Here is an 18,295-nt window from a genome sequence, read left to right on the forward strand (position 1 = left end):
GAGGAACCTGGGATCCTAATTCATCCTGAGAAAATCTTACCCAAGCTTTGGATCTTTTCACTTTTCATCTCTAAATATAAACACATTTATTTAGGCCCCTCTGTTGCATGTGCTCAAACTCATCCTCTGATACAGGTAGAAGCCTATATACTACTGAGAAATCAGCCAAATTTATGCTGGAAAAAACAAAATTTTTAGAGCTACATTGGGTATTAAAAAGCTGAGTTTATTTTCAGCAAGTTTGCTTAGCCAGACTGCTACATATATGCCACCTATGGGTTGCCCATACCTGTGCCAGGTTAACTAGACAGGGCACACTTTCCCAATAAGTCAGGGACACTCCTACAAAAGTTTCTTACCACCAAGGTCCAACAGTTACAGATGGCAGATACTGATCTAGCTCCCAAGATAAAACCTACTTGCTATTTGAATCAACTTCAGTTTTTCTCAGCTCCAGCATCCGGAAATTTTATGATAAAATTAAGTTAGTGTGTTGAGTAAAGATTTCTGCAAGTATCACGCAGCTTACAGGACTTAATTATATGATACTGAAAAATATCATATTTTTACCAAACAAGTATCTTTAAAGTCAGATGTGGTGGGACATGCCTATAATCCCAGAACTCATGAGGTTGGGGCAGGAAGATCACTGTGAGTTCGAGGCCAGCCTAGGCTACATAGGGAGTAAAAACAAGCCTGTACTAATAGCGAAATCCTGTTTCCAAAAAAAAAAGAAAAAAAAAATTGGAGGAAAAGGAGGAGGAAGAGGGGGAGGAGGGAAAGAAGCAAGGATCTTGATTTATTAAAAGTTTCTTCTTTCAGATAAGATTTCATCAAAGTGCCTACAATGTCTTTTTACTGGTATACTTTAGATATACATAACGATAACATTCGCATAGGGAATTGGTACCCGTACATCATGTATCTTGGGTTTTTTCCCCATTCCCCTTCCCTCCTTTCAACAACTCTTCCCTTCCTTATTTATAAAAGCTTTGCTTTCATTTTTGTCCCTTCTACTTTTTTTTCTTGTCCCTTCTTTCTTCTCCCCCTTCCTCCTCCCTTGTTTCCCTTCTCATTTCCCAATATTTATTATACATTTTGGTCCTTATTTATACTTTTGTTTTCTCACATCAGAGAAACAATGTAGTATTTAAACGTGTGTTCGATTTATTTCACTTAAAGAGTATGGTCTCAAGATGCATTCATTTAGCTAGAAATGTCTCAAGCTTATCCTTCTATGTGGCAAAGTAGTACTCCATTGTACTAAAAAAACACATCTTTGTCCTTCATTGACTGATTGGCAATTAGGCTGTTTCCAAGCTTTAGCTATCACAAACTGTGCCGCTATAAACATGGGTGTACATATATCACTGTGGTATGATTCTTTTAATTCTTTCAGGAAGATCAGGCTGCCTACAATTTTATACATTCCTGTTATTACCTAACTCAGAACTTTGTGTTTTTGTTTGTAGAAGAATCTTTGCTAAGTGTCTGCAATCAATAAGTAAGGACAAAGGCAGTGAATTGGTACAAATGATTTGTGAGTTCTCTTAACTAGCCTTTTTTTTGTTTTGTTTTTTTTTCTTTTTTTTTCTGAGAGATGGTTTCACTCTGTAGTACAGGCTGGCCTTGAATTCACAGTGATCCTCCTGCTCAGCCTCTAGACTGCTGGGACTATGGGTATGCTGTGCGTCACCATGCCCAACTCGTATCCTTAAAAAAAAATTGGAGGAAAAGGAGGAGGAAGAGGGGGAGGAGGGAAAGAAGCAAGGATCTTGATTTATTAAAAGTTTCTTCTTTCAGATAAGATTTCATCAAAGTGCCTACAATGTCTTTTTACTGGTATACTTTAGATATACATAACGATAACATTCGCATAGGGAATTGGTACCCGTACATCATGTATCTTGGGTTTTTTCCCCATTCCCCTTCCCTCCTTTCAACAACTCTTCCCTTCCTTATTTATAAAAGCTTTGCTTTCATTTTTGTCCCTTCTACTTTTTTTTCTTGTCCCTTCTTTCTTCTCCCCCTTCCTCCTCCCTTGTTTCCCTTCTCATTTCCCAATATTTATTATACATTTTGGTCCTTATTTATACTTTTGTTTTCTCACATCAGAGAAACAATGTAGTATTTAAACGTGTGTTCGATTTATTTCACTTAAAGAGTATGGTCTCAAGATGCATTCATTTAGCTAGAAATGTCTCAAGCTTATCCTTCTATGTGGCAAAGTAGTACTCCATTGTACTAAAAAAACACATCTTTGTCCTTCATTGACTGATTGGCAATTAGGCTGTTTCCAAGCTTTAGCTATCACAAACTGTGCCGCTATAAACATGGGTGTACATATATCACTGTGGTATGATTCTTTTAATTCTTTCAGGAAGATCAGGCTGCCTACAATTTTATACATTCCTGTTATTACCTAACTCAGAACTTTGTGTTTTTGTTTGTAGAAGAATCTTTGCTAAGTGTCTGCAATCAATAAGTAAGGACAAAGGCAGTGAATTGGTACAAATGATTTGTGAGTTCTCTTAACTAGCCTTTTTTTTGTTTTGTTTTTTTTTCTTTTTTTTTCTGAGAGATGGTTTCACTCTGTAGTACAGGCTGGCCTTGAATTCACAGTGATCCTCCTGCTCAGCCTCTAGACTGCTGGGACTATGGGTATGCTGTGCGTCACCATGCCCAACTCGTATCCTATTATTTCTATTCTTATCAATTTAAGAGTCGGTTAAAAGAACCTGTCTGCCTCAAAGGGTTGATATGAAGATCATATATGAATGTATTTGAAAAAACTCTGAACCATGAAGTACTATGAACATGAAGATTAAATAAAATGCTAATGTGTAATGAAAAAGTACCTTCTTTACAGTATTGTGAATGGAGTTATTGCCTTGTATCACTAATTTTCAGGAAAAATGACATAAAGATATAAAATTGATGAAGTCCGGTAAAATTCTGTAGCTCTTAAGACTGGCCATGTGTTGATAACTGGTTGAAGTCAATGGAGGCTCATATCCGCCTACAAGAAATGTTTATAATTTTATATAATAGATAAAAAAAAAAAAAAAAAAAACCTGGGCTGGGAATTTAGCTCAGTGGTACTGCACCTGCCTTGCAGTACCTCATTTGATTCTTGGGAGGCTGAGACAGGAGGATTGCTGTGAGTGTGAAGCCAGCCTGGGGGCTACATTGTGAGATCCTGTCTCAAAAAAAACAAAACAAAACAAAAAAAACCAAAACAACAACAAAAGCCCCCCAAAAACAAAAAACACCTTAGGAATTATTCTAACAAAGGAATGAAAGATCACTACAATGGAAACTATAATACTTTAAAAAAGAAGATGAAAGGCAACAGAAGAGGATATTATAAAATGGAAGATACTACCTTTTCCTGGATTGGCAGAACCAATATTGTCAAAACAGCCATACTTCCTAAACTGATACATAAGATGTAATGAAATCCCAATCATAATACCAACAGTCTTTCTCGCAGAACTACAAAAAACAATCCTAAAATCATACAGAACCAGAAGAGACCCAGAATAGCAAAAGTAATTCTGTGAAACAAAAGTAAAGCCGAAGGCATAACAATTCCAGATTTCAAGTTATATGCAAAGCTACAGTGATAAAAACAGCATGGTATCAGCACAAAAACAGCCATGTGGATTAGTGGAACAGAATACAGAATTCAGAAACAAGCATAGGCATTCAGCTATGCGATCTTTGACAAAGAGGCCAAAAATAGACACTGAAGTAAAGATATAGCCTCTTTAACAAATGGTGTTGGGAAAACTGACTATTCACATGCAGAAGATTGAATCTAGAACCTTTTCCTACCATCTACTAAACTAAAATAAAAATGGATCAAAGATCTAAATATTAAAATAGAAACAATCTGCTGAAAGATAAAACAGGTAAAACTCTTGCTGGGTGTGGTTGTGCATGTTGTAATCCCATCATTCAGGAGGCTGAGGCAGGAGGATCACTGAGTTTGAGGCCAGCCTGGGCTACATAGTGAGTTCAAGGCCAGGCTGAATAAGGCAAGGCCCTGACTCAAAAGAAACAAAACAACAACAACAAGGTAAAACTTTTGAAGACATAGGCAACATGGGCAAGGACATTCTGAACAGAACCCAACTGCACAAGAAATAATATCAAGAACCAAAAGATGGAATCATAAAATTAAAAAGCTTTTGTGTAGCAAAGGAAACAACCAACAGAGAGAAGAGAAATGGGAAAAATTTTTTGCCAGCTACATTTAGAGAGAGGATTAACATCTAGAATAATATAAAAGAGCTCAAAAAAATTAAATCCCTCAAAATAAAATGGCCAATCAAAAAATGGGCAACTGAAATTAATATAAATTTCTCAGTAAATACATGAAAAAGTGTCCAACATTTCTGCAGAAAGGCAAATTAAAACAACTCTGAGAGGGCTGGGGATTTAGCTCAATGGTTCCACTCGCAAGCGCAAGGACCTGAGTTTGATCCCCGGTATCAAAAAAAAAGCAACATTGAGATTCCATCTTACCCCACAAAGAATGGCTATCATTAAGAAATCAAATAAGAACAAATAGTTGAACATGGTGGTGTACACTTATAATTCCAGAATTTTTGTTTGTTTGTTTTAGACAGGGTCTCACTATGTAGTTGAGACTGACATGGAACTCACTATGTAGCCCAGGCTGGTCCCCAACTTACAGGGATCCTCCTGCCTCAGCCCCACCCCCACCCAGTGCTGGGATTACAGGTGTGCACCACCACGCCCAGCTAATTCCAGCATTCGGAAGACTAAAGCAGAAGGATTGCCTTGAGTTTGAAGCCAGTCTGCTTTACAAAGTGAGTTCAAGTCCAGCTCCTTCTCAAAAGTAAAAGAAAAGAAAAGGGTGGGGGGACACAGGGATTTAGCCCAGTGGTGCCACTGCCTGCTTTGTAAGTACAAGGTCCCAAGTTCAACCCCTGGTATCCCCCTAAAAGATGAATGGATGAGAAAAATGGGTGTATTTATACATAATAGGGTACTACTTTGCTATAAAGAATAAATCTGAAGCAAAAAAAAAAAGGAAAAATCTGAATCATTTGGAGGACAATGGATATATCTTGAGACCATAATGTTAAGTGAAATAAATCAGACACAGAAGCTTATTTTTTATAGGAAAGTCTCACTATGTAGTCCAGGCTGGCCTCAAAATTGCAGTGATCCTCCGGCCTTAGCCTCCCAAAGTGTTGGGATTACAGGCATGTGCTAGCATGCCCAGCCAAAAGCTTAAATATTAAATAGTTTCTGTTAATATAAGAAACCCAAAGTACAAATAAAGAGCAAACTAAGACAGACAATAGGAAACAGGGAGATAGACCTTTCTGCAAATGGGAAAGGGGCCCAAAAATGGAGGAAATGGAGAGGAAGGGGATAAAAAAAATAATTAAGATACTTTATATAGAAGTAACAACTCCCTAAGGCCGGGGATTTAGCTCAGTGGTTTGGTGGCCTGCCTTGCAAGCGCAAGGACCCGAGTTCAATCCCCATTACAAAAAAAAAAAAGTAACTACTCCTTATGAATGTAATCCTTATGTATTGCAAATATGTACAGATAAAATTTAAAACAAAACAAACAAACACTGAGGCAGGAGGATTGAACTGAGTTTGAGACCAGCCTTGGCTACAGAGTGAGTTCCAGGGCAGTCTGAACTATAGTGAGACCCTGTATCAAAAAAAAAAAAGGGGGCTGGGGATGTGGCTCAGTGCAAAAGTCCTGGGCAGGCACAATCCCCAGGATGGCCCCCAAAAAGACTGACTAAATATACATATAAACTCTTATAGTAGCATTCATACTGAGCCTCTGTTTATAAGGGCTGGGAGGCAGGAACCTACTAGTTAGATAATAGCTTTAATTAAAGAACAAACATCTTACTTGCTTCAGCTTTCACTTTGTCCATTTCAGCCAGCAATGCCACTTCTCGATCCATTAAACTGGAAAAAGATGATAAAGGAAAAATGTTTACTCAGAAACTCCAACACAAAAATAGCACATAATTTTTTTTTGGTACTGGGATTGAATTTGGGTCCCTGCTCTTGCAAGGCAGGGAGCGGAACCACTGAGCTAAATCTCCAGTCCTAAAAACAGCACATTATTAAGAGTGAAAGATTGGTGAATTGTTCAGTAAACGCATAATACAAAGTAACGCTATGGATCCCATGAAAATTCTGATGTCTTACTTTCAACATAGAATATTTTAGGGATTTCCAATAAAACAGACCCAATTCCTATTTACTGATATATAAACCAGTTGCTAGAAGCGCAAGAGTTGCGAACCAGTAGATGGCAGTAGCAAGCTACAAAATGTTTCTTAGTTTTGCTAAAGTAAAAATTGTGAAAATGACTTTTCCACATATGCACTCACATACTTATTACATTTTAGTTTCTAAAATTTTGCAACTTTGCTTATAATACATTTTATCAGGAAACATCCCTTCTGGGGTAGTGATGGCAAACTTTTTAGGGATTTCAATAATAACAAAGAGCTTGCTGTGGCTTGGGTGCCATAGGTTCACCACCACTGTGCTAGAGCTTATTTATCCATGATTAGGATTTGTGTATCTTCAACTGCTGATCCCGGTTGCATCAAGTTGGAAAAGAGCCAAAGCTAATTTCTTTCTTTCTTTTCTATTTTCTTTTCTTTCTTTCTAACAAAGCTGATATCTAATAAACATTTAATATTCATCTGGAAAGAATAGAATCAGAAGTTGTTGGTAGGCTTGTTACAGGAAAAAATTAAATGGGAAAACAAAACTTTTTCCAGTGCAAATGTAAATGGTTTGTAGGTAAAGCTTTTAGTGTGTTCTTATAAAAGAGCCCACAGTCTTCAGTGCATATAGAAATTGCTGGCAACTTAGTATGCATTCTTTGGCTGCAAATAACTTTCCTTGGTGATATGAGAAAAATATCTAAAAGTCTAATATCTATACAAACACAAAGTATTTTCACTTTATGAGTTCATTCTGATTTCTCCTTTTGAATGGGACTATTATCACAGTATTAATAAAAACCCACTCTTGCTTCTGGTTATAAAAGCAATCATACACACACACATTAACACCAATTCCATTTAGCTCAGTATACAGTTATGTTAGCAGAAAGTAGTTAATAAAGACACTACAGTAGGAGACATACAAAAATGTATAAAGCAGGGTCATCTCCTCAAGGAGCAAAATTCTTTCTAGAGAAGTGCCAGAGAACACAGTATTGATAATCATTATGCATGGAATTAATAAAGGCTTGTAATAAATACATTTTATTGGCATATTAATCCAAAAGCACAGAATGGAGAGAAGACACAACTATTGTGGGATGGCCATACTTTGCTAAGAAAGTATTCCCAAACCTTGACAATATTTTGCTCCAAGAACTCTAGCAGCATTTGGAATACCTAAAAGGCAAAACAAATGCACAACTGAGACAGGAGCTGCCAGACCTACAGTTTTATATTACTTCTCTTCTGTTGCCAAGTCATCCGAAGATATGTCCACCAGATGACAAATTCTTTGTCTCTGACAAAGCTTGTAAAATATTAAAAGACTTTAACAAAGACATAAGCTTTTGGCAGCTTACAATCTTTATTATAAAAAGTGGCATATCACACTAGATATTTAACAAGGAAAGTAAATTCTGAGAAAATACAATCACATTTTTGTGACATATAAGCTAATTTGTTGTGACTTTTTTTCCCTGTGAGAATGAATGAGTAAGAATGAATGAGTAGTGTTTATCCTGAACTTGTGTTTCTTGACTGACTTATAGATGATCACAAGAAACTCACAAGGCAGTGCATAGGCAATGTATGAGCCCTCCATTAAAGATAGTTTAGTTTATGTTTCTACACTAAAGATGAAAAAAAGCAGTAAACATTCTATTTCTGCTTGTCATGTTGCCATCTCCTGTCATGTTGGCCCAGCATTAAACAGAGGATCTCCTGGTTAACTGGGGATGTTGTGATATTTTCTCTGTGGAAAGCTTGGTCAGCATTTATAATTTTCGCACTAAAATTTTCATATGTCTTTAAAACACAAAACAGAATAAATGTTCAAATGTGATAACATTTTTTGTTTTTCAGTACTGATGACTGAGCACATGGCCTTCACAATAAGCTGTATCCCCATCATTTTCTTTCTTTCTTTTTTTTTTTTTTGGTACTGGGGATCGAACTCCAGACCTCGAGCTTGTGTCCCCAGCATTTTTTAAGACAGGGTCTTGCAAAGTACTTAAATTAAGACCTTCTGCCTCAGCCTCCCAGAGTGCTAAGTTTACAGGTGAGTGCCACCAGGCCGGGGCAGAATATAATCCATGGTTCTTAAAAGACAAGCCTTTAAAGGAGAAACTTTTCTTTGTATTCTTTTTCAATGGTCGAGTATCTCAATTCTAAGTAATTCTAAGAGATCATATGACTTCGAGGATATCTTATAATCTGCTAAAGAAAAAAAGAACCGGTAGCAATCAATCTGTATAACCTACCAAGCAGTACACTGTTTAGGTTTCGAAGCAGCAACAGAAAATGGTTGGAGTGTTAAACCCACATGGTATATGACTGACCAGAGATTCTCATTTGAAAGCATGACTTGTTTTTTGAATCCTCTGTGGAAAATAATCATGTGTAAAACTCCAGAGACAGGGGAGACATTGGAAGACTAGGAAAGTAAAGATGGCAGAATAAATCCAACAAGGATGCCGGGTGGGACACAGAAAACAGAATAGTGGGAAAGTGTCACTTAGTACCAGGAATTATTTTTTTTTTTTTTTTTTTTTTTTTTTTTTTTTTGGTACTGGGGATCGAACTCCAGACCTCGAGCTTGTGTCCCCAGCATTTTTTAAGACAGGGTCTTGCAAAGTACTTAAATTAAGACCTTCTGCCTCAGCCTCCCAGAGTGCTAAGTTTACAGGTGAGTGCCACCAGGCCGGGGCAGAATATAATCCATGGTTCTTAAAAGACAAGCCTTTAAAGGAGAAACTTTTCTTTGTATTCTTTTTCAATGGTCGAGTATCTCAATTCTAAGTAATTCTAAGAGATCATATGACTTCGAGGATATCTTATAATCTGCTAAAGAAAAAAAGAACCGGTAGCAATCAATCTGTATAACCTACCAAGCAGTACACTGTTTAGGTTTCGAAGCAGCAACAGAAAATGGTTGGAGTGTTAAACCCACATGGTATATGACTGACCAGAGATTCTCATTTGAAAGCATGACTTGTTTTTTGAATCCTCTGTGGAAAATAATCATGTGTAAAACTCCAGAGACAGGGGAGACATTGGAAGACTAGGAAAGTAAAGATGGCAGAATAAATCCAACAAGGATGCCGGGTGGGACACAGAAAACAGAATAGTGGGAAAGTGTCACTTAGTACCAGGAATGACTTCAGCAACAGAAAAATAAAAATCATGTATCACAGTGGAAGGACTATACCACTATTATTTCTTTTCTTTTCTTTTCTTCTTTCTTTTTTTGAGACAGCATCTCACTATGCAGTTCAGACTGGTCTAGAACTCAAGATGATCCTCCTATCTCCGCCTTCCAAGTGCTGAGATTACAGGCAAGCACCACCTCTCCTCTCCCCTCTTCCTTCTTTTCGAGAGAATAATGTAATCTTTAGAAAAAGAAAAACAAAATTCACATTCCTCCATCAAATGCTCTCATTCTACCTGAGTTGACTTTATTCCTCACTTCTCTGAACCATCACCCCTTTGTTCTAGCTCAGCTATGTGAAGCCCCTCCACATCCCTTCTCTATGTCTCTGCTTCTTTCTGTGAAATGCAGTGCTCTACCTTTACCCTCGCTGGCAATGGAAAGTTCATGCTTTTTCAAGCCTTGACAATGCTTCATTTCTTCCAAATTTTTTAAAAAAATTAAACTCATCAATAGTGTCCTTGCTCTTACTGTTTCCTATATAATTAATTAAAAAAAAATTTTTTTTTTTTTTTAGACAGAGTCTGGTTATGTAGCACATGCTGGCCTTGAACTCATAGTGATCCTCCCGCATCAGCCTCTTGAGTATTGGGATTACAGGTATGTGCCACAATGCCGCTGTCCTATAATTAATTCTGAGAAATGGTCTCACGCTATCCTCTAGTCTCAGCCTCCTGCATACCTCTCCACGTCAAGTCCCCTTAGTCTGAGTACATTCCCCACTACTAAGATCTGACCTGAAAATACCTCAATCACAGGCACACTAAATTATTTTTTTGACAGAAAGTGCTTTATTAAAAAAATATAGAGGTTGCTGTTTTAGAGAAGATTATTAGTAATGAGAGAAGCAATGGTAACTTTAAAATACAGTATAATTTCAAGGGCATGTTATCACTAAAAGGTACGCTATTAAAATATAAACAATAAATGCTGTTCACATGTCAAAGATCATGTGAAAAGCTGGCAAAAGAATAACTTATGAAAACAGGAGAGCAAAGAAATACAGTTTTGCAAAGAAAGATGGTAAATCTCAATTTGCTCAAAAAGATAAGTTTGGCAGCAGCCTTTCTCCCACAGGGTTGCTCAAGACAGCAGGAAGATTTCTCTATACAGTGTTTTTGGTTATGGGAAAAGGAATCATTTTCAGGTAAACTCACCAGGATTTGCTTGGGAACAAAATAATAAAGATGATAAAGGTTGAAGATTAAGAATTACGTTTAGCTGGGCGTGGTGGTGCACACCTGTAATCCCAGCACTTGGGAGGCTGAGGCAGGAGGATCACTGTGAGTTCCAGACCACCCTGGGCTACATAGCGAGTTCCAGGTCAGTCTCAATTACATAGTGAGACCCTGTCTCAAAAAACAAAACAAACAAAAAAAGAATTACTTTTAAAGTTATAAAGAGGAAACGTAATTTTGAGTAAAAAAATGACCTTTTTAGAGAATGAAGGTTATGACTATATTGTTTAAACCATAAACTTATTTTAAAACGTCATGTAAAGGGGGGCGGATTTAGTTTAGTGGCACCAAGCCTGCCTTGAAAGTACAAGGTCCTGAGTTCAATCCCCAGTACCAGGAAAAATAAATAAATAAAATTTCATGTAAGTTAAGCTCTACAAGTTTTCTGATAAAAATTTTAAAAATAAATATGGAACAGGGCTGGGGATTTAGATCAGTGGTTCCGCTGCCTGCCTTGCAAGCACAAGGACCTGAGTTTGATCCCTGGTACCATAAACAAACAAACAAACAAGGAACATAAACTTACATAGAAAAATAAAATGGAAAAAACATTTGATTTCCTCTATTTTGTTCTATGCTCTCTTATGAACTTTTATGCTTATTAAAAAAGGAAAATTTTTTTTTTCTGGTAAGAGGGATTGAAATCGGGACCTTATGCTTGCAAGGCAGCGGGTGGCACCATTGAGCTAATCCCTGGCTCATGGAAGGAAATGTTTAAGAACAGCACACCAAATTGTGATTCAAAAAGTGATTTACGACCTTCTCAATTATAAAATCAAAAGAATATTGAATTTTTGGATGGTATACGCCTTATACTTTTTTTTTTTTAATTTATTTTTTGCACTAGCGATCAAACTCAGGACCCTCAAGCTTGCCTGTCAGACACACTCAAGCTTGCCCCTAAGCTAAATCCCCAGCCCCTTCTAAAAAATTTTTTTGACATAGGGTCTCACTATGTATGTTCAAGCTGGACTTGAACTATGTATGTAACCCAGGCTGGCCTTGAACTCAGGGTGATCCTCCTGCCTCAGCCTCCCAAGTGCGCCACAACACTTGGGTACTAAATTTTTAAAACTGAACATAAGAAAAGTATAATCCCAAATTTAAGCCAAATAATAGCTCCAAAATTGTAAAGTACATAAATATTATCAACAAAAAAAGGTAAACTTAGGTCTAGAAATGATTATTACTAAGTCATTGAGAAGAACTGATTTTTAGTTTATACACTGGAAAGCTTCTAAATTAACCTTCTGTCAGGTAGAGGTCAGGTTAGATTTGGCATCAAAATAAAAGGAGTCACCCATATTATTTCCCTAGTGCCCTGCCAGGAGGACTATAACTGTATTGCTGCCAATATGTTAGAAGTATCTGCTTTTCTTTGATACAGTAACCACCACCAAAGAAAAAGGCTTTCTAAGTGACATTAGCTCCAAGCTCTGGTTTAGTGCCAAAGAGCGTTAGTTCCCTTGTCAATTATGTCCTGAAGTAGCAACTACAAGGAGCACTGAAATAAGGTAGTTAAAAAACCCAGTCAGCCAGAGAGAAGGGCTTTACACCAAGTGCAGGTAAGTCTCTCAAATTAAATTGACCCTGTTGTTGCGCCTGCTAATCAATACTAAATACACAGTTCCCAGGCAGCAAACTATTTCATTTGTAACTTATTGAAGGAGGTCCCTCCTGGCTAGGTTCCAAGTCAGAAAGAACTCACAAATCGCTCCCGGATCTGTTTTCTGGTTCAGGCTTGTTCTGAATGATCTGGATCCTGTGGCTAAGAAATCATTAAGCTGAACAATTGTGGGACTCAAAGGCCTATCAAGGCAAAGGTGTGATGACCTATACTTTGCTTTTTATTTTCAGATATACCAACAGTATCTAACAATAACCCAGTCCATTCTGGGTACATGCCTATAATCCCAGCACTCAGGAGGCTGAGGCAGGAGTGCCTCAAGTTTGAGTTCAAGGTCAGCCTGAATTACTTAGCAAGACTCTCTCAAACAAAGAATACAGTCCAAAGAGCCTGGCACTTCCTCTCAAGACGTTCAAAAAGAAGATAGATCAGTGTCTAAAATTTCCAGAGGTCTGAGCATAATATAAGTGGAATTTGGAAAACCTGGATGGATTCAGATAACTATAGAGGTGTGAAGAGAGCATATCAAGCCAGAAAAGCGGCATTAACTAGTACCCGAGAAAGGAAATATAAATGTTAAATATGAGTAACCTGGTAGGGGCAAAAATGTATGTTAAAAAATATAAAAGAGCCTTGTGTGGTAAAGCATACCTGTAATCCCACTACTCAGGAGGCCAATGCAGGAGGATTACCATGAGTTGGAGGCCAGCCTGGGCTACATAGTGAGTTCAAGGCCAGCTTGAACTGCAAAGCAAGACTCTATCTCAACACTCACGTGCCCCCCACCCCATAATACAGAAGATAAAATATTAAGTACATAGCTATAAAATGGGAATGCAGAGTTCAGGACAAGACATGTAAACTACTAGATATATTATCTACCCAAAACATACTTTTTGGTTCTGATAATTTAGCATTCTGGAGGTGTTATTTCATCTTCATGACTCCACTCCTCCAATTCCAGAGAACAGGAAGACAGAGGTGACCTGAACACTTCCTCTCTGGCCTTCTTATCTGCACAAAGTACCTAGACTAAGCTTGTAAACAAAAACATGGCTGGCATGATCTAAGCAAGTCCACAGACAAGCAGCAAGAAAATGGACAGTTGGGAGGATGAGCAGGTCTCCCTATTCATACACTTCTTCTCATATTTCAGATGTAGGCAGTTCTCACAAATAAGTGGAATGGACAATCCTAAATATTTAAATCAACCTAGTTGTTTGTCTTCCTGTCATTTTGATTAATTTGGTTCTAAAGTCTTTCTTTTTTTTTTTTTGGTACTACGGATCGAACTCAGGATCTTGCGCTTGGCAAGGTGGGCGTAGCACTGCTGAGTTAAATCCTCGGCCCTCTAAAGACTTTTCTATTTTCAAAAACAAATCCCTTATAAAATGGAAATATTTTCCAGAAAGGAACTGTGTCTTATATATATGATGCCTTAATATTTAATTTAAAACCGCTTTGGTGTCCTAGAAAACAGCATGTATTTTTCTCCCCTTTAAAAGATTCTACACAAGGCGAAAAAATGAGAACCAAGACCTGTCATATAGAGGTACAAGATCCCAACAATGAATGTAACTGTACTGTATCCCTAAAATGTACCAATAAACTCAATTAAAGCTGAAAAAAAAATTAAACCAAAAAAAAAAAAGATTCTACAATCAAATATATTTGAGAAATAGCATGGTATTCCTGTTGTAATCACAATGCACATCAACATTCAAAATACATACACACACACACACACACACACACACACACACACAAAAACAGCACTGAGAAATCTAGTAGTAAAATATTTTAAGAGTATTTTCAAACAACCTCTTTAATTACTAAACTGGTTTCTCCCACAGAATACGTATCAAGATAGAGAAATGAGTATTCTGAAGAACACAGTTTAAAAAAACAACAGTTAAAACAACTCAATGATTAATAATAAGGCACAGAAGAGATCACCGAGGTCAAGTTCATTAAGAAGTACAAAAGGAGGGATGGGGATTTAGCTCAGTGATTTCGGCACCTGCCTTGCAAGCACAAAGACCCGAGTTTGATCCCCGGTACAAAAAAAAACCAAACAAAACAAAAAGAAGGATAAAAGGAGTTAATAAAAGAGAAAGACGTCTTCTCTATTTTATAATTGTTGTTCAAACATCATGTCATTTGTTACAGTCTTGGTTTAAAATCCTAAGGTAAGTACGTACAATGTACTCTATAAATATTTGTCCCTTTCCAAACAATATTAAGCTCAGGCCCATTTCTAAAGTGGTGTGAGTTCTCTGTACCACTCATTACCACTCTGTGACCAAAAGGAGAATTAAGCAGAATGACAAATTTATCACAGGATTTTAAATTCTCTCCCTATTACATAGAGTAGTTAAGAGTTGAAAATTAAAGAATCTGGTGAATGGCTCACCATCTTTATAAATGGTCATTTTATGCTAAGCATATCAGATGCAACTTAACTTACCAACTCTGCAATTCAGCAAATGCTTGCTTCATTTTCTTAATGGAAGTATCCATCTCTTCTTTAACTACAACTCGATACCGCGCAAGAGATACCGTACAGCGTTGAAGGTCTTTTACAGATTTTTCAATACTGGAACCTGAGAAGTCAAACCCAAAGATTATTAAATAAAGGAACATATGTAACTAAAGAGTTAGGTCTGAACATATGAGACAAACAACATGTGGTCTAAGAATGTTTCCTAAATAATCACCCTTCCCAACAAAAAAACCTTTATTTTTCACAGATTAAAAAAAGTGGGCTGGGGACTTGGCTCAGTGGCTGTGCCTTCCTGGCAAGTACAAGGTTCAATCCCCGGTACCGAAGGGAAAAAAAAATGTATCTTGAGCCAGGCATGGTGTTGCATGTCTATAATCACAGCACTTTGGGAGGCTACAGTAGAAGAATCGCAAGTCTGAGCCTAGCCTAGGAAACATAACAATAAAGTGAGACCCTTTCTCAAAATAAAAACAGAAAAAGGGCTAGAGATGTAGCTCAGTATGAAAGCCCTATGTTCAAACCCTAGTATCACAGAAGACAAAAACAGAAACCTATTTTGGTCAAGATGAAGTAATAAGAGTAGGCGTTATCCTCCTATCTTACACACAAGACATATGAAGCATTAGTTTTCAGACAATGGGCAGAGTGCGGTACTTCCTCCCTGAAAAAACAGAAACAAATGCCAGGCATGGTGGCTCACACCTATAATACTAGCACTTGAGTAGGCTGAGGCAGGAGAATCACTCTCTATGAACTGAAGGCCAGCCTAAACTATATAGTGACACCTTGTCTCAAAGTGAGAAACAGAGAAATAGGCAGAAAACATGGCCCATAATGAAGAGAAAAAACAACAGAAACACATGCAAAAATGACGCATGCAAGAAAAAGACACTAAACAGCTCTTATAATCAGATACCATATACTCAGAGGAAAACAAAAGCATATTAGACAGAAACAGGAAAGGTATTTTAAAAAACTCTCACCTGAATAAATATCTAGAGATTAAAAAATGTGTGTGGGACAGGGATATAGCTCAGTGGCGCCACACCTGCCTCACAAGTGTAAGGTCATGAGTTCGATCCCAGTACCAAAGAGTCCCACAAAAACAATGTGATAAAAAATCAACTAGCCGGGGATTTAGCTCAGCAGTTTGGTGGCCTGTCTTGCAAGTGCAAGGACCGGAGTTCAATCCCCGGTACCAAAAAAAAAAAAAAAAAAAAAAAAAAAAAAACTGGATGGAATTAACAGCAGATGAGAAACTGCTAAAAAAATTTAATGAGGGCCAGAGATTTAGCTCAGTGGTTCCGCCGCCTGTATCACAAGCACAAGGACCTGAGTTCGATCCCCAGTACTAAAAAAAAAAAAAAATTAATGAATTTGAGTACAGCAATTTTAGAAACTATTCAAAATAAGAGAGAGAAAAAAAAACACCCTATTTAAATAAGTACCAAATGACAGGATTTAACAGAGTAATTCACTATGTGGACATTATAAAATTAAAAAGTTGTCTATTATATAGCTTGAAACACTGTACGTGGTGAAGCTAGCTTCATAGAAAAAGAGGAAATACACTTATCAACTGAACTTATTTTAAGCAGTTTCCAAGAGTTCTACTAACTCTTCTACTCAACAGTGCCAAAGTTATACCCAGCTGATTGTTGGAATCATGACTCTAAGAAGTTTATAAATATGCTGATATATATTTTCAACTTCTTAATTTATAAACTTTCAGAGGTAGTTTGTATTCCCCAGGCTGCCCCCAAACTCTTGGGCTCAAGCAATACTCCTGCTTCAATCTTTCAAATAGCTGGGACTAATGCTCATGTCCAGTTTTATTTTTTCAACTCTTCTTCAGGGCTAGGGATTTAGCTCAGTGGTTCTGGCCCCTGCCTCGCAAGTGCAAGGTCCTGAGTTCGATTGTCGGTACCAAAAATAAATACATACATACATACATAAAAATAAAACATCAACTCTTTATTCCCACTATTTCATTTAGACTGTATTGAAAACCTTTACAGCCTTGGGCCTATGTATATTTTATTTTTGCTTGAATGGAGAGTCTCAGACTTGCTGTTCTGCATCAAGCTAAGGACTACTATAAAGATGAAAAAGGAGAATTTCACTGATTACAATTTAGCTCATGTGGTATAACTAATTTAGTAAGGAGCTACAAGGTTACAAGTGTTCTTTACACTTCTCTGTTTCATTTTGTTTACTTTATGGGCCACCATGCTTAAATGTGTAAAACTCAGAGGGGCTATCACCTCTAATTATTAGTATTACTTAAATAATTACAATAGTTAAAATAAATAAGCAAAGAGCAAGCACTAGTTGCTGCTAACTACTTAAGAGAAAACAATCTTGTTAAAAGAGTCAGTCAGATATCACTAAAAACATGAAGTGTCGAAGTGTAGTGAAAATATTTCTTTGGAGTGTCACGTCAGACATGAAGATCTTTGACTTGTTGAGTAAACTAGGAGATAAAAATGAAGGAAATAGCACAAAATGTTGCAGTAAAGCAAAGAAAGATAACAGGTTAATATTAGCTAAGGCATCCTGGCAGTTAATTTTGTCTATAAATCACACAGAAGGTACCTGTCCTTCTAGCAAGATGGTATAACATCTGAACTACATTTAAACTTCAGTTGTGTAAATGGATGTAGAAAGTGTTGCAGAGTTACAGTCTGGAAAACAGGCAAAGTGTTACTTGATGCCCTTCTGAAACCTCATGTAGGGCTAGCCAAAACCAGATTTTTCATTCTCTCAGAGGTGGGACCTTGCATTACCTAGTTTTTTATTGGTAGAGGAGAGTGAAACATCCTCCATTCCCCGATTTGAAAAGTGAGGTCCTGCAGTGGATCTTGACAGAGATTTGGCAGCATTCTTGAAGTGCTGAGCATTCTGAATAGAGTAGGTAATCAAAGACTTGGGTTCAAAGTCAGAGACACCATTCTCCAGCACAGATCCTGTCCAAAAGAGTTCAGAGTTTTAGAGCATAATGTAGGATTAAATCAGTCAAGCAGTCTTAAGTATACAAAGCAAGCAGGTAAAAACATTTCAGGCAAATCCATGACTCTTAAAAGTTTGTGAGCATAATCAACTGACAAAAATACAACAAAGATCAGAATCACCTGCGTGTGACTAGCACTAGCTTCTGCCTTAATCCTAAGAGGCACTCGGCATGAAGAAAAGCAGCTGTAGCCAACCTAGTTAGATAAGAAGTAACATTCTGTAGCTCCACAGGTGAAGAGTCAGTATCACCAACTCCAGTAAATTACACTGAGGAAAAAGAATTTTATACTGTTTCAGGGAAAGAAAACTTCAAAAAGCTTTAGGGAGTCCTGAGCTTGATCCCCAGTACCAAAAAAAAAAAAAAAAAAAAAAAGCTTCAGGGAGTACAGAAATGGGTAGAGTTAAAAAATGAGGTTAGCCCAGAAAAAAACATGAAAGCCATTGGCTATTGTTGGGGTC

General features: G+C 37.3%; 1 protein-coding gene across 2 annotated transcripts in view; it reads right to left on the minus strand.

Annotated features, from left to right (window-relative positions):
- Spats2 (spermatogenesis associated serine rich 2) overlaps positions 1-18,295 on the minus strand; it is a 58,341-nt gene that overhangs the window by 10,449 nt on the left and 29,597 nt on the right. For both annotated transcript variants that reach the window (XM_019207426.2, XM_010623618.3), the window contains exons 6-8: positions 17,611-17,790; positions 14,789-14,924; positions 5,912-5,970 (exon numbers count right to left, since the gene is read on the minus strand). In XM_019207426.2, the coding sequence (XP_019062971.1) occupies positions 5,912-5,970; positions 14,789-14,924; positions 17,611-17,790 (375 nt within the window). The remainder of the gene's footprint in view (positions 1-5,911; positions 5,971-14,788; positions 14,925-17,610; positions 17,791-18,295) is intronic.

The sequence above is a fragment of the Fukomys damarensis genome, unplaced genomic scaffold (assembly GCF_012274545.1).
Source record: "Fukomys damarensis isolate Sample0158 unplaced genomic scaffold, DMR_v1.0_HiC HiC_scaffold_15, whole genome shotgun sequence".
Lineage (NCBI taxonomy): Eukaryota > Metazoa > Chordata > Mammalia > Rodentia > Bathyergidae > Fukomys > Fukomys damarensis.